The 14,666-nt window shown below is 53.1% G+C and overlaps 8 protein-coding genes across 8 annotated transcripts; 7 read left to right on the top strand and 1 right to left on the bottom strand.

Moving 5' to 3' along the window:
- Nucleotides 1-55: 55 nt before the first annotated feature.
- Nucleotides 56-1,927, top strand: BZA70DRAFT_278791 (uncharacterized protein). The gene has a single exon (XM_064912660.1). It carries the CDS (start codon nt 382-384, stop codon nt 1,816-1,818), a length of 1,437 nt encoding a protein of 478 aa, XP_064768015.1. The 5' UTR covers nt 56-381; the 3' UTR covers nt 1,819-1,927.
- A 279-nt stretch (nt 1,928-2,206) lies between these two features.
- Nucleotides 2,207-4,381, top strand: BZA70DRAFT_248117 (Dak1 domain-containing protein). The gene is made up of 2 exons (XM_064910660.1): nt 2,207-2,796; nt 2,864-4,381. The coding sequence occupies exons 1-2, from the start codon at nt 2,319-2,321 to the stop codon at nt 4,162-4,164; spliced, it is 1,779 nt and encodes a 592-aa protein (XP_064768014.1). The 5' UTR covers nt 2,207-2,318; the 3' UTR covers nt 4,165-4,381.
- A 77-nt stretch (nt 4,382-4,458) lies between these two features.
- On the bottom strand, nt 4,459-4,923 carry BZA70DRAFT_267529 (ribose 5-phosphate isomerase; the record flags this gene model as incomplete). The annotated part of the gene is made up of 1 exon (XM_064911110.1): nt 4,459-4,923. One exon carries the CDS (start codon nt 4,921-4,923, stop codon nt 4,459-4,461), a length of 465 nt encoding a protein of 154 aa, XP_064768013.1.
- A 139-nt stretch (nt 4,924-5,062) lies between these two features.
- Nucleotides 5,063-6,360, top strand: BZA70DRAFT_167534 (uncharacterized protein). The gene is made up of 2 exons (XM_064909845.1): nt 5,063-6,122; nt 6,329-6,360. Exon 1 carries the CDS (start codon nt 5,330-5,332, stop codon nt 5,984-5,986), a length of 657 nt encoding a protein of 218 aa, XP_064768012.1. The 5' UTR covers nt 5,063-5,329; the 3' UTR covers nt 5,987-6,122; nt 6,329-6,360.
- On the top strand, nt 6,001-7,705 carry BZA70DRAFT_267528 (cytochrome P450; the record flags this gene model as incomplete). Its single annotated transcript, XM_064911109.1, has 2 exons — nt 6,001-7,042; nt 7,101-7,705. The coding sequence occupies 2 exons, from the start codon at nt 6,001-6,003 to the stop codon at nt 7,703-7,705; spliced, it is 1,647 nt and encodes a 548-aa protein (XP_064768011.1).
- Nucleotides 7,706-8,263: 558 nt separating this feature from the next.
- Nucleotides 8,264-10,189, top strand: BZA70DRAFT_278787 (cytochrome P450). The gene is made up of 2 exons (XM_064912659.1): nt 8,264-9,378; nt 9,448-10,189. Exons 1-2 carry the CDS (start codon nt 8,304-8,306, stop codon nt 10,050-10,052), a joined length of 1,680 nt encoding a protein of 559 aa, XP_064768010.1. The 5' UTR covers nt 8,264-8,303; the 3' UTR covers nt 10,053-10,189.
- A 1,088-nt stretch (nt 10,190-11,277) lies between these two features.
- Nucleotides 11,278-13,041, top strand: BZA70DRAFT_278782 (aldehyde dehydrogenase domain-containing protein). The gene is made up of 4 exons (XM_064912658.1): nt 11,278-11,630; nt 11,690-11,929; nt 11,992-12,768; nt 12,830-13,041. Exons 1-4 carry the CDS (start codon nt 11,310-11,312, stop codon nt 12,968-12,970), a joined length of 1,479 nt encoding a protein of 492 aa, XP_064768009.1. The 5' UTR covers nt 11,278-11,309; the 3' UTR covers nt 12,971-13,041.
- A 60-nt stretch (nt 13,042-13,101) lies between these two features.
- On the top strand, nt 13,102-14,347 carry BZA70DRAFT_167390 (WLM domain-containing protein). Its single transcript, XM_064909844.1, has 2 exons — nt 13,102-13,470; nt 13,537-14,347. Exons 1-2 carry the CDS (start codon nt 13,192-13,194, stop codon nt 14,290-14,292), a joined length of 1,035 nt encoding a protein of 344 aa, XP_064768008.1. The 5' UTR covers nt 13,102-13,191; the 3' UTR covers nt 14,293-14,347.
- Nucleotides 14,348-14,666: the final 319 nt, after the last annotated feature.

The raw sequence follows: 14,666 nt of genomic DNA, 5'->3' as shown, positions 1-14,666 counted from the left end.
AAAGATTAACAAAATTTTCGTTGTCACCGCCTGGTTATGCGCACCACTTCCTCCTCCCTTCCTCCCCACCGCCTACTCTTCTCCAACCCACGCCCACGCCCTCTCTTTCTTTCTCTCTTACTTCTCGCCTGCTCTACTTCCGACGGACTTCTTCTCGGATCAGGAGATTTCTCGTAAAGCCCAGAGGAGCATCTCGCGCTTTCTAATTAGCCGGCAGCCGGACGTGATAGCAGGGCTCACCTCTATCAAGGTCTTACTCGGGCACTCCACCGAGCCTCCTGCTTCCACAGCATCCCCGCACACCTCCGTCTCATACCACAAAACGCACGCTCTATTCATCCTACGCATCACAGCACCACCCCAATCCCCGCGATTCACACAATGCTAGCAGCAACACCACCCTCCACCGCCCCCGCCGGCCCAACTCCTCCCACCACCACCGGCATCGACTCCGCCGCGACCACCGCCGCCGGCGGCAAGCGACGCGTGACAAAACGCGCATTCATCCCTATCCGTCCCTCCGCGCCGGTCCCGTCGTCGGCGGCTTATCAGCTGGTCGCGCATAGTGCGGCGGGAATCGATAAGCGGGCGCTAAAGTCCGAACTTGCCGAGGGAGCCCAGCAGCAGGAGGTGCCGGCTTTGAGGGCGAATAATTTCCTTGATACGCTGTGTGATGCTATCGAGACGGTTACGCGGAACGAGCAGCAGAGTTCGTCGGCTGGGAGCAATGGCACAGACTCTGATGTCGAGCACGGAGACCATGAGTACGATGACGACGGCGGGGGAGGCGGTATGGAGACCGACGACCAGGACGCGGATTATCAAAACACGGAGGATGAGCAGGATGATGACTACGACAGCAACGCGGATCACGACCGACCGAGGAAACTCGCCAGGTTTTCAGGAACCACGACCGTGACGGCCACGCCGATCGACTCCTCGAGCTCAATAGTCGCCCTGACCTCGACCGCGTCCGATATCGGCAGCGGCAACCCGCAAAAGCTGTACTACTGCTCTCTCCCCTCATGCGGCAAGTCGTTTGCGCAAAAAGGCCATCTCGCGCGGCACAACCGCCGCCATACAAACGAATGCCTGTACACCTGCTCCGCGTCGGACTGCGACAAGTCCTTTACGCGAAAGGACGAGCTGATGGTGCACGTACGCACGCACGCGGCCGAGTACCGCTTTATTTGCAAGGTCGACGGGTGCGGCCGGTCGTTTGCCGAGCGCGGCCACCTGACGCGGCACAGCCGGACTCATACCTCGAAACCGCTCTTTCTGTGCACGTTCGACTACTGCGGCCGCACGTTCACGCGCAAAGACGAGCTCACGATCCACATCCGCACGCACACGGGCGAGCAGCCCTTTGCGTGCCTCTACCCCGGCTGCGGCAAGTCGTTTGGCCGCAAGGACATGCTGATTGTGCATAATCGCACACACACGGGCGACCGGCCGTTCGCGTGCAACTTTGAAGGCTGCCGCAAGACCTACGCGGACCGCAGCAACCTCAACGTCCACATTCGGACACACACGGGTGACCGGCCGTTTGCGTGCGACTACGCGGGCTGCGGCAAGACGTTTGCGCAGAAAGGCAGTCTGAACTCGCATATCCGGCTGCACACGGGCGAGCAGCCGTTCTCGTGCCCGTACGAGGGCTGCGGCAAGAGCTTTACGGTCAAGGTCACGCTCACGCGGCATATTCGCACGCACACGGGAGAACGGCCGTTTGCGTGCACGTTTCCGGATTGCGGCAAGAGGTTTGTCAAGAGCTCGAATCTGAAGGCGCATGTGCAGACGCATGTGCGGAAAAAGCAGTGAGCGAACGTGTTTTTTTGTTTATAATACGAGGAGAGGTGGGCGTTTAGATAGAGTGGATATGTACAATAAACAATATGCAGTGGTTTGACTATAAAGAAATGCAGTGATTTGATTATATAGAATCATGCAGCGATGTGCTCGATAACAGCTTAACTGTGCTCGCAGCGGCAACGGCCGACAGGTAGAGAGCCAGTCGCAGATGCCAGCAACCATCGGGGTAGGGTTCTGACATAATCCATTACACAACCACCCTAACCCGCAGAGTAGGGTTTGTCCCCCCACACAGCGCGGGGATAAACCCGGCCCGGCGCGAGAGCCGCGGGGAGCAGGCGCGGACCGGCCCCGATGAAATAGGAAATTCCGGCGAGGAGCCCGTTCAGCTCTGCGGGCGAATCTGCGGTGCCGAGGACGGGATCGAGGCTGCTTCTTTATAAGAACCGGCTCGGTCGCTGCTTCGGTTGAGAGCAGCAGCTGTGCGTTCACTAGAAAACAGAAACAGCATGTCGACAAAGCACTTCTTCGCGGACGCGCCCTCGCTCGTCATCCAGCACCTCACCGCGCTCGTCGAGGCGAACCCCGCCCTGCGTCTGATCGCAGACGACCGCGTCGTCTACGACCCCGCCCACGACCCCTCGACGCTCTCGATCGTGTCCGGCGGCGGATCAGGTCATGAGCCCGCGTGGTCAGGACTGGTCGGCAAGGGCCTGCTCGCTGCTGCTGTCAACGGTCCGATCTTTGGCTCGCCGAGCGCGAAGCAGGTCGTTACTGGGATTGAGAGCGTGCCGAGCGATAAGGGTAGTATTATTGTTATCACAAACTATACCGGCGACCGGCTGCATTTCGGACTCGCGCTGGAGAAAGTCAGAGCAAAGTACCCTGGCAAGCAGTTTGCGATCTTGGCTGCTACCGATGATGTCGCGCTTGGAAGAAAACGTACCGGCGCTGTTGGCCGTCGCGGTCTGGCTGGAAACATTCTCGGTGAGTCTACCATTTCTCAATAATTTCATTCGTGTTTACAAAGAGCACTAGCTAACAATTTTTCTAGTCCTAAAAGTGCTAGGAGGAGCTGCCGCCGCCGGCGTCTCGTTCGACAAGGCCGTCGCTGTCGGCACCGCCATCAACGCAAACACAGTGACAATCGGCTCCTCGCTTGACCACTGCCACGTTCCCGGCCGTCAAAACCACGAGACCCTACCCGACGACGTCCTGATTCTCGGCATGGGCATCCACAACGAGCCCGGTCTGCGAAAGCTGTCGCCGCTGCCGACGATCCAGGAGCTGCTGAGCGAGATGGTGCGGTACCTCGTCGATCCCAACGACGAAGAGCGCGCGTACGTCAAGTTCGACAAGGGCGACGACGTCGTCCTGCTCATCAACAACTTTGGCGGGCTCTCGGCTCTCGAGACCGGCGCGATCACATACCAGACCCTCGACGTGCTCAAGAAGGAATGGGACATCGCCCCGATCCGCGTCTTCTCGGACTCGTTCGAGTCCTCGCTCAACGGACCCGGGTTCTCGGCCACGCTCCTGAACCTGACCAAGGCCGCTGCCGAGCTTGGCGTGCCGACCGCCGAAGTCATCGCATACCTCGACGCGCCCACCACCGCGCCCTCGTTCCCGAAACCCTACCGCGCGAGCTCAGCCGCGAGCGTCAACGGCACAAGCAACGGAGTCGCAAAGGAGACCACTAGTGCTGCTGAAGTTGACCGTCCGGACTTCACCGCCGACTCGAAATTAATTGAGAGCATGCTGCGCAAGGCGTGCACGCGCGCTATCGATAGCGAACCCTCGCTCACGAAATGGGACATGATCATGGGCGACGGCGATTGCGGCGACGGCGTCAAAGCGGTCTCGACCGCGATCCTCAAATTACTCGACGCCAAACCCGTGAGCAATAGCATCTTGGGCGCGCTTGAGCTGGTTGGGGAGGCGGTCGATGACATGGGCGGCACGCTCGGCGCTATCTTTGGTATCTTGGTTGCCGCGCTGGCCACGGCAGTCACTCGTCGCGCGACGGCGGGGAAGCTTGAGATGACGCCTGCTATCTGGGGTGAGTGCGCGCACGAGGCACTTGCGTCTCTCATGACACATACCGCTGCGCGCGAAGGCGATCGCACGGTGATGGACGTGCTGATCCCGTTCTGCAACTCGCTTTACAAATCCAAGGACCTGGCGACGGCAGTGCAGGCCGCCAAGAATGCCGCGGAGGGCACGTGGGACATGAAGCCCAAGTTTGGCCGCGCAACCTATGTCACTGGCGGAGACGACGACGGGCGGATTCCGCCTGATCCGGGCGCGTGGGCGGTGTACGAGATGGTCGAGGGACTTTTGGAGGGGTCTGCATAGGCGAATGCATAACTCTGCAACTTTATTTGCGCGCGTTTGTTGTCATCTGTATTCAATAGTGCATCAGTTCTTGGAACTACAAATTATATTCAATAATTATAATAATTGGTTTATATGGAGTTTGATAGCTGTAGATGAAAATAATATCGATATGTTGGGCATGGGTGAGAAAGCAGGACAGTTGTTTGAATGGAATTATCAGAGTTTAATGAAGCGTTACATTATTCTAGCCTTGCCCGCAAGAGTACATTTTTATTAACAATGAATGATATGATACTATATAAAATCAGCAATCTATGCGCTCAGAGAATGAGTCTTTTCGTAATTCGAGATAACGTCAACCTTGGAAGCCGACGCCGACTTGGGATCAAAAGTGTACGTCAACCACTCCTTCGCCAGTCTGCGCATCAGCTCCTTTCCAATAACGCGCTCGCCCATGCACAGGATCTGGCAGTTATTACTCAAGATCGAGCGCTCGACCGAGAACGAGTCGTGCGCGGTGACGGCGCGGATGCCGGGGACTTTGTTTGCGGAGATGGCGACGCCGAGGCCGGTGCCGCAGATGAGGATGCCGCGGTCAGCTTCGCCCTTTGCGATGAGCTCGGCGGCTTCGATCGCGACGGAGCCGTAGGACTTGGACGCGTTGTTGACTTCAATCACTTTTGAGACGAGCGGGTTGGCCTCGAGATCGGCCTTGAGGAGCGAGCGGTATCCGTCGCCGGCGTCGTCGGAGCCGATAACTACTCTGAAACCAGTCATTGTGCTTGATGATGTGTTGTGGATTGAACTTAAGTGGAAGAAACGGCAAGTCTGTCTAGAACAAGAGAAACCAAACAGAGAACAGACAGGAAGAAGCAGTAGAAGCGAGGGCAGTCCGAGGTCTTATACGCTGCGCGGTCGCGGAGTTGACTGCGGGGGACTTCCTAAAACGGCAGTAAAAGCACCTAACCCTCGGACGGCCTCCGCACGTCGGTCGGCGTTGTGTCCGGCGCGCGTGGGGTCCCCGGGCCGGCCACTGCAGCCCTGCAGGTTTGTGAGAATTATAGCAGAAGAGAAGAGAGGGGTTAAGGATGAGGAATAGAGGGATTTATTGAAGAGCTCTGCCGGTTTGTTCTTCAGAGGAGGGGCGGGGTGGGTGTGTGGAGGAGGAACTAATAGCGGTGAAATGGACGCGGTCGAGGTTTCGCGAGTATTTAACGAACCAAGACAAGTTTGTCTTAAAAGGAGAGCAGATTGGTTTGTTTGTCTTTATCTCAGGTCTGGAGAGCTGGTGGTTGGTCGTAGATTCCATTTGCATGCCTGTAAAATGGAGGACCGCAGCCTTGTATGTCTCGATACTTGTTGTTTCTCTGAATACAGATATCTCAGACTTAATCAGCAAAATAAACTGATCTATCTTACTCTAAACCTCTTCACAGCCAGACCAACACAAACAACAGCAACATCGAAGCACTTCTTCTGCTCTCCCGCCAGACCCGGCAGACTGTCAGCAATCCCACGTGACTTCAATATACTTACTAACATCTTACATAAAGACAGCTCATCGCCGCGAGCCAAGCCGGAAAGCAACAACAAACCGCCAAGCAAACCTGACTTGAGCTTAAACCCCAGAATCAACTCATCAACTCAATCAACTCCGAAGAGCCTCGCATTCGGACTCGTCTGCGACAGCTGCTTGGACTGCGGTGGTTCGCGAGCTGGGTTTATAGCGTCTTTTAAGCAGGGTTATGTCAGCTCTTATGAGATAATCCGAGGTGTTAAACCTAAAGTCGATAAGCACACAAATAGCTCGCTGCGCTCTTTCACTTCCGGATCATCGTGAAGAAGCAGCGAAAAATGAACACTTTGGCGCTGATATTCCGCGTGCTGCCGGTAATCCAGCTACTGTCCGAGCTTTGGATCGTCTACAGCTTCTTGAATGTCGTCTGGAAAGTGACCGCCCATCTTCTCATCAGAGCGCTCGCGACTGCGATCTTCCTCTATCTGTGTCCGTCTGTGCGGGTCGTGTTCTACAATGCAGTCTACTTCCCGCTCCTCTCAAAAGCGCGAGCAGTTCCGTCTCCCAGCACGGGACGCAACATTTTCCACGGCCACTACAGCGACGGCAAGAGCATCGTCGACGGCGTCACCAGCATGGCTTATGCACGGGAAGCGCTACCGCGAGCCAGACTGCTACGAGTGTCGGCCTCATTCTATCCCTCGGCGCGGCCATGGGAGGTCATTCTTCCCGTCTCTCGCGATTCTGTCCATCAAGTACTTGTTTCGCGGGCCGAGTCGTTCGTCAGGTCGATCTCTGCTTATTCTATACTGGCGCGTATATTCGGCAAGGGTGTATTGACCACCGACAGCGCATCGGCGCATGACATGATGCGATCAAGTCTGCTTCCCGCATTCACACAACACAACGTCGTCAGACTTGTGCCTGGATTTCTTGAGCACACATCAAAGCTGATTGTCTCTATCGAAAACAAACTCGACCACAGCAATCCCACGACATCAATGCACCTCGAGCAGCCAATTACCCGCTCGCTCACTGATTCAACCTGCCAGGCTCTCGTCGGCGATAACTTCAACCTACTCGAGCATCCCGAGAGCATGACCGCGACCGCTTTCCAACGACTGCTGCTCGGCACCGCACCAGCCCGAGTCATTTTCCATTGCACACTCAAGTTCACAAAGTGGCGCGACCACGACATTGTTAACGACTTTGTGCGCGAGGCGGTGAATGCAAAGATCGCGCTGCACAACTCGAAGCAGAAATATGAGGATGCTAGCGGCAGCGATGGACAGCACCGAAACGCAAACATCATGAGCTTTCTGCTCGAGCACGATGCACCGGCGTGGACTGCCGATTCCTTCCTTGAACAGTTTTATTCTCGTATGTCTCCCCATTCCCACTTTGCAAGCAATGATGCAACTGACACTCGGCTATATAGTACTAGTGATGCAGTCCGACACTATCGGCGGCGTCAGGCGCACGCTATGGTATTTGACTCTCTACCCTGAGATCCAATCCCGCCTGCGCGACGAAATCCGAAGCACGTTTCCAGAAGGTGCCGCGTCAATAACATCTGCCAGCGACCTAACCTCTCTACGCTTTCTTGACTGCGTTTTGAAAGAATCGCTACGGCTCGCGCCTCCAAGGCGTAATGCTGTATTTCGAAAGGCAGTGAAGGATGTTCATATCGACGGCTATCGTATCCCAAAGGGGGCGACAGTCTATGTCGACGCGTACATGTTGAACAGACTACCATCAGTATGGGGCCCAGATGCTTCTGAGTTTTACCCAGAGCGATGGCAGCAGAAGGAAAGCAACACCGACACGTTCACAGACGAGCAAAACCTGATGACGTTCTCCAAGGGCCCTTTTAGTTGCATCGGCGAGCAAGTCGCGCTGCTTCAGATGAAAGCTTTCCTAGCCGGTTTGGTAGGCACGTTCAGCTTTGAGTCGCCAGAGGAGGATCCTATGGCTGATAAGGATAACGTCTACTCTGCTGAAAAGCTAAAGGCTCTTTTGGTCGCGCGCGTTCCTGGCTGGTGAACTTGATTGAGTGTTTATGGTGTTTATGGGGTTGCGGATACTGGGATATTGCGGTTTTTGCTGTAAGCTCTTTCAGATGGTGGTTACTTTTTCATATGAGCGTGGGTATGGTACACATAGAGTCAAGGACGCATGATTTATACAACTTTTCGAACCAGATCAGCTTTATCCTGTCGACAGCCTGAGCTGCCTTTACCATGTTCACAAGTGCGGTTGAAGAAATACTCTCTAGAACAACATATCAATGTCACTATCTCATCGCTAATATATTTAACTTAAACCGAATCTGGTAACTTAGACGACAACCAACCGCCAAGCGAGCCTGACTTGAGCTTGAACCCCAGAACCAACTCGAAAGAGGCTCCGATTCAGATTGGATTATGAACGCGGAACTGCTTTGTTTACATGGTGTAAGAAACAGTATCAGCTTATAGACTAATCATCTTGCTCAGGCAACTGTTACGTCAGCTGTTATGTGATAATCCGAGTTGAAACCTAGATTTGACGTACGAGCTTCATCAGTAAATACCTCATGTCGCTCGCTTCTTCAGTTGTTCAGCCAGCATCGTGAAAGAGGGAAGAGCTGTTCTTTGCAACCATGGCGTATATAACCATGGCGTTTGTAAAAACATGGTTTCCGGTGTATATGCTACTCTTTGAGATGTACAATATCTATCCGGACATTATCGATTTCTGGCGAGTTCCCACCGTCGGAAAACTGATCGGAGTTCTTTTGTTTCTAGCCGTGTTCCCTCTGTGTCGACCTCTCCGTCGCTGCTATCTTATTTTCCACCGTGCCGTGTTCTTCAATATGATCTACTTCCCTTACCTGTCAAGAATGCAAGACATTCCGTCGCCGAGCAAGATCGAGGTCTTTTATGGACACTACGGCGCTCCAGCAAAACTCGACGACGGAGTTACAAACCTGGCGTATTCGCGGGATGCTCCCCAAGCCGGAATGCTACGAGTGTCTTCTGCGCTGTCTGATTTTATCAATAATTTGCCGTCGACCCGAGAGCTTGTTCTTCCAATCTCTCGGGAGTCTGTTTATCAGGTTCTCGTCTCGCAAGCTCATTCGTTTGTGAGGCAGAACAATCCCTATTCTTTTCTCTCACGCGTGTCCGGCAAAGGAATCCTCGTCACAAACGGCGCATCGGCGCATGATTTGATGCGATCAAGTCTGCTCCCTGCATTCACAAAAGACAACATCAACAGACTAGCCCCCGGCTTTATCGAGCACTCGTCGAAGCTAGTCGCTGCTGTCGACAGCAAACTCGATCCTACCTGTGCGCACACTTCTCTAGACCTCGAGGAACCCATCACCAGATCGCTCACCGATTCAACCTGCCAGGCCCTAGTCGGCGCACACTTTGACCTTCTCGAGCAACCCGGGAGCAAGACCGCGCTGGCTTTCGGAGAACTGGCGACAGAAGCCGCAACATTCACAACCGTTCTCCATTGCATGTTTAAGTTTATGAGGTGGGGTAGTCGCAATATTATTGATAACTTTGTGCGCGACGCGGCGAATGCAAAGATCGCACTGCACGACTCAAAGTACGGATATAAGGATGTTGTCGGCAGTGATGGCGCAAGTAGCGACATCATAAGCTTTCTGCTTGCGCACGATGCTGCGGAGTGGAATGCGGATAATTTCCTTGCGCAGTTTTACTCGTGTATGTCTCCCTCTCTTTTTCGCCTCCACGTCTTGAGAGGAGAACTCGGAGACTGACTCTCATGTATAGTACTAGCGATGCAGTCCGACACTATTGGCGGCATCAGAAGAACCCTGTGGTATCTGACTCTCTATCCTGAGATCCAATCCCGCCTGCGCGACGAAATTCGAACCGCATTTCCTGGAGGTGCCGCGTCAATAACATCTGCCGGCGACCTAACTTCCCTACGCTTTCTTGACTGCGTTTTGAAAGAATCGCTACGGCTTGCGCCTCCAAGGAGTGATACTATATATCGAAAGGCAGTGAAGGATGTTTATATCGACGGCCACCGTATCCCAAAGGGGACGACAGTCTATGTCGACGCATACTTGTTGAACCGACAACCATCAGTATGGGACCCAGATGCTTCCGAATTCTGCCCCGAGCGATGGCAACAGAGGGAAAGCGACGCCGACGCTTTTACAGACGAGCAAAACTTGATGACGTTCTCCAAGGGCCCTTCCAGTTGTATTGGCGAGAAATTTGCGCTGCTTCAGATGAAGGCTTTCTTGGCCGGTTTGGTAGGCACGTTCAGCTTTGAGTCGCCAGAAGAGGATCCTATGGCTGATAAGGATAACGTCTACTCGGCCGAAAAGCTCAAGGCGCTTTTAGTCGCGCGCGTTCCTGGCTGGTGAACGTGCTTGAGTGTTTATGGTGTTTATGGGGTTGCGGATACTGGGATATTGCGGTTTTTGATGTAAGCTCTTTTAGATGGTGGTTACTTTTTCATATGAGCGTGGGTATGGTACATATAGAGTCAAGGTCGCATGAATATAATTGTTTTAACAGATTTTTTCCTGTTCAGTCGACAGCCTGAACTTCTCTTGCACGTATGTCCAATGCTGCTGTCGTAAAAATCTGACAAGTTTGCTCACCGCTAGTATGTAGCAAACGCCGATAATGTCGTTTTACGTACGAAAGTCAATGGGCCAACAGTAAGGGGGACGAATACCAGGAAGGCCTAGCTGCTGGTGCTTGACCAAGTCATTGACCCCACAATGCCAGAGAAGAACGCTACTGGCTGACGACCGAAACGGCTCTCCGAAGACCATGGACAATTATTCCGGCCTAGCAGGATCGAAAGTGCCGGAGCTCCGGCTGCCGGTCGTTGGCTCGAATGCCATCGGCCCCACAATTCCGGGGTAAGAGGGGAAGAATACAAGAAGGAGACAGATGACTATGACGTCTAGTCTAGAAGAGTAACGCGGTAATTATAGAGCACCTGCTCGTGGTGCTTGACGGAGGTCATGGGACTATACTGGTGGAGGACGATAGGAATACTGTTAGGCTGTACCTCAACTCCACACGAATAAAGGAAGGACGCAAGGAGAAGCCGGAAGTGATACTGGGCACATGCTCGTATCTCTGAATCTCTGTCTGCTGGTGCCGCCCGTGACATCATCACTGGTCGGTTTCCGAGAGTACTGCTCAGTTTGTTGGAAATTGGAGTGCTGCTCTTGACTGTTGCTACTTGTCTGCTCTTTACTGCTGGGCTTCGTCATATTTTGGATCTGTATGATCTTTTCTTTCTTCTTTCTCTCTGCTTGTCTATTACTACAGTCTGCCTGCGGTTGCAATAGCCACCGCAAAGCTCACTGAATCTCTACAGCAACGTCCAGCTACTTTCTCTGTACCTTTTTTTCACTTTCCAATCAACAAATCGTATAACCATCAACCAAGCAAATCCGTAGTGCCGATAGACCCGGAGTGTGGAGAATATAGCACCAGGGTCTCACGTGGCCTGCGGGGAGCAGTTATTCCGCCCTATCCCGGCTCCCGAGTTCCGACCCCGCCCCCGCAATTCCTCCAAGACAAACCCTTTATCTGTCGCCGCATCCATCCCCATCACCACGTCCCCATCCCATCTTCTCTCTTCTACAAAGATTAATGACATGGCTACTAAACCAACTATCGTACCGCTCTACATCAACGGCAAACACATTGTCTCGTCCTCCACCGCCGCCGCGCGTCGTCTGGTCCCTGTGATTTCGAGCTCGAGAATCGCAAAGGGCCAGGACGGCGTAGTCCACCACGCGCAGGGCGCCACCGTCGAGCAGGCTCTCGAGGCAGCGAAAGCGGCAAAGGCTGCGTTTCCAGCGTGGAGGAAGAGTTCGGTCGAGGATCGCCGCGATATATTGCGAGGGGCGGCGGATTTGCTGGAGAAGCGCAGGGAGGAGGGTATTGAGATTTCGATGCTTGAATCTTGTCCAGAGGTTGGTATCAGATAGATCCATTTTCTACCAGCAATCAGTCTAACATTGTGGAAATACAGAAAAATTACGCTACCTTCATCTACGACATGACCGTCGCCCACGTGAAAGAATGGTCAACAGCCCTCGCATCCGCTCTGCGTCCCACCATCCCGGTTTCAGACGAACATGGCTGTTTCCCAATCATCTTTCGTGAGCCCGTCGGACCTGTGCTTGGCATTGCTCCCTGGAACGCGCCGTCGATTCTTGCCATGCGCAGCTTCGCTATCCCGATTGCTGCTGGGTGTCCTACTGTTTTTAAGGTATGTCTTCCCTGCTTTCTCTGACTTTTTTTTTTCAACTAAGATTCTAAGAACTACATCAGACCTCTGAACTCTCCCCGGCTACTCATATGCATGTAGCCCAGTCTCTCATCGACGCCGGCCTCCCCGCAGGTGTATTGAACGTGGTCCACTCGCGCTTCGAAGACTCCGCCGACATCGTCAGCTCGCTCATCTCCAGCCCCGAGATCCGGAAAGTGAACTTCACCGGATCGACCGCTCTCGGCCGCCAACTTGGCGTCGAGGCCGCGAGGAACCTGAAGCCGATCCTACTCGAGCTGGGTGGCAAGGCTTCCGTTATCGTGCTCGAAGACGCCGACCTTGCGGAGGCGGCTAAGCAGATCTTGATTGGCGCGTGGATGAACCAGGGTCAGATCTGCATGAGTACCGAACGGGTGTTTGTGCAGAGCAGCGTGTATGATAAGCTTATTGACCAGATCAAGATCACGGCAAAGCAGCTCGAGCCGGCGTTTGGCGGCTACCCGCAGGCGGCAGAGCGCTACGCCAAACGGATCAACGGGATGGTCAGGAACGCTGTCAACGAGGGCGCCGAGCTGGTTCACGGCAATCTCGACCTTTTGACAGGCACCACGCTAACCCCTACGGTTCTGACGAACGTGAACCCAAAGTCGGAGATCTACACTGATGAAACATTCGGGCCAACTGTTTACATTCAGAAAATGGACACCGTGCAGGAAATGATCGATGCTACGAATGCGAGCGATTATGGTCTTACAGCTGGTTTGTGGACTAAGGATATGGTTCGTGGCCTGAAGATCGCGCGCCAGATCGACAGCGGTGCTGTGCACATCAACGGAATGGTGAGCGTCTCCTTCTTTTTTCTCCCGCTTATGACTGATTACTGACGTTGTTGTTTAATAGACTGTACACGATGGACCTACTCTCCCGCACGGAGGAGTGAAGAATAGTGGAATCGGTAGATTTGGCGCCGAATGGGGAATTCAGGAATTTACCCAGACGAAGACGGTCCGTATGAACGGCTTTGATAGCGCTGTCTTCTAAGTGTGATGATTAATTTGTGAATGAATTAAAATAAACTAAAGTTACCTTCAAAACAATATACAAGACATAATGCGTAGAAAACGGAGGAGCTCAAATGCGCTGTGATCTAACGTGTTTTACGCGTCTCGACATGTCGATATCACGTGACCTATAATTATTTGTATCTGATAATCGCACTCGCGACGAATTCGTAAGATCTAAACAATCTCGGGAACAAGAACATGCCACTGTCGATAACGCGGTATAATACCAAGACACAGCATCCGAATGAGCGAATAACATTTATTACTGCCCTACCCGGGTCGCCGCCGCAGAGCCAAGAGCTGCTGAATCATATCGCTGCGATCGTGTTTCCAATCATGAAGAAGCATTCGCTCAGTATAACGAGTTTAGAGGAGTGTCCTTACAATAGAGAGTACTGGGGTATTAATTACAATGCTGGCGAGAAAGTGAGATTAGTGCTGCGAGGACCGAGTAAGCAGCTTTTGGGGTTTCGACAGGTAAATCTGCTGCTCGTGACGGTTGCTTTTTGCGATCTAGTGAGAGCTGACCAGGATGCGGTTTAGGTATTGAGCGTGATGATCCATGAGCTGGCACACAACAAGCAGATGAATCACTCGAAAGCGTTTTGGGCGGTACGGAACGAGTTTATGAAAGAGATACAAGAACTACAGGCGAAAGGCTATACAGGAGAAGGTTTATACTCGCGCGGGCGCGAACTGGGCTCTTCGCAAATAGTCCAGTCGATTGCCTTGTCGGAGCACGATATGCCAGATGACCTATGTGGTGGCTCGATCACACGAACGCGGCGGACTAGGATAATTAGACGGCGGCGGCCACGGAAGCGGAAGTTTGAAGGCGAGGGGGTGAACGTCGGTGGGGACATGGAGATGCGGAAGAAGTTAGAAGGTGGCAAGACGAACAAGAGCGCGCCGAGGGTTGCAAATAGTGAGCGAGGGCGAGATTTACGGCTAAACGCCGCCGTGCTACGTGCTGAAAAGCTCAAGCAGATGAAGAAGGAAGAACAGGAGCAAAGTGAGGACGAGTACGAAGAAGTCACGGAGGAGTACTACGATGAGCTGAAGCCGGATGACACAGAGGATGAGAAGAAATGGCTACATGATGAGATGGCAGGAATGTTTGAGGATGATAAGAAGGACGTGTTTATCGCTATCGACGAGGGACTCGCGATTAAGATCGATAGCGAGGACGACGAGGTGGACGGCAGCGCAACCGTGAAAGAGGAGACCTCAACACAACCAGAAGCAAGGCCGGTGACAGACACACGACCTCCAAAAGTCGAAATCATCGAAATAGACTAAACGATAAAGTATTAATACAATTTTACAACTCACAGATCTAATCAGAATTAGGCAAATATGTCATGATATTGGATCATCTCAATCACGTGACATTTCCGTGACTTTACCCGGCCGCAAACTCCCAGTCCTAAAATTTTTACCCCTCGCGACCTTCCTTGTAATTTTTCCCACCAACCGCCATACGCTGACCTTGATTCCCGCGACCACCGTGCGAGAATTCTACCTAAAAAGTAGTGCAAAAAGAGGTCAAGCGATAATGGTTGCTTCACTGCGTGACCCATTGCCGGTGAACTTGCTTGCCCAATCGATAGCACCGTCTGTCGCTGTAAAGGGCTCGTCACAATCACACGAGACCTTAAGAAAACGAAAACATT

This window comes from Myxozyma melibiosi, assembly GCF_037950935.1.
Source record: "Myxozyma melibiosi strain Phaff 52-87 chromosome Unknown BZA70scaffold_6, whole genome shotgun sequence".
In the NCBI taxonomy this organism is placed as follows: domain Eukaryota; kingdom Fungi; phylum Ascomycota; class Lipomycetes; order Lipomycetales; family Lipomycetaceae; genus Myxozyma; species Myxozyma melibiosi.
Note: the sequence above shows the minus strand (reverse complement) of the source record. Positions and strands in the feature narration are given on the sequence as shown.

Bases quoted from the DNA above. Each gene is read 5' to 3' on its own strand.
- BZA70DRAFT_278791 (XM_064912660.1), top strand. From the start codon at position 382: ATGCTAGCAGCAACACCACCCTCCACCGCCCCCGCCGGCCCAACTCCT.
- BZA70DRAFT_248117 (XM_064910660.1), top strand. From the start codon at position 2,319: ATGTCGACAAAGCACTTCTTCGCGGACGCGCCCTCGCTCGTCATCCAG. The intron at 2,797-2,863 runs GTGAGTCTACCA...CAATTTTTCTAG, and splicing joins TCTGGCTGGAAACATTCTCG to TCCTAAAAGTGCTAGGAGGA.
- BZA70DRAFT_167534 (XM_064909845.1), top strand. From the start codon at position 5,330: ATGGACGCGGTCGAGGTTTCGCGAGTATTTAACGAACCAAGACAAGTT.
- BZA70DRAFT_278787 (XM_064912659.1), top strand. From the start codon at position 8,304: ATGGCGTATATAACCATGGCGTTTGTAAAAACATGGTTTCCGGTGTAT. The intron at 9,379-9,447 runs GTATGTCTCCCT...TCTCATGTATAG, and splicing joins CCTTGCGCAGTTTTACTCGT to TACTAGCGATGCAGTCCGAC.
- BZA70DRAFT_278782 (XM_064912658.1), top strand. From the start codon at position 11,310: ATGGCTACTAAACCAACTATCGTACCGCTCTACATCAACGGCAAACAC. The intron at 11,631-11,689 runs GTTGGTATCAGA...GTGGAAATACAG, and splicing joins TGCTTGAATCTTGTCCAGAG to AAAAATTACGCTACCTTCAT. The intron at 11,930-11,991 runs GTATGTCTTCCC...GAACTACATCAG, and splicing joins GGTGTCCTACTGTTTTTAAG to ACCTCTGAACTCTCCCCGGC.
- BZA70DRAFT_167390 (XM_064909844.1), top strand. From the start codon at position 13,192: ATGCCACTGTCGATAACGCGGTATAATACCAAGACACAGCATCCGAAT. The intron at 13,471-13,536 runs GTAAATCTGCTG...GATGCGGTTTAG, and splicing joins AGCTTTTGGGGTTTCGACAG to GTATTGAGCGTGATGATCCA.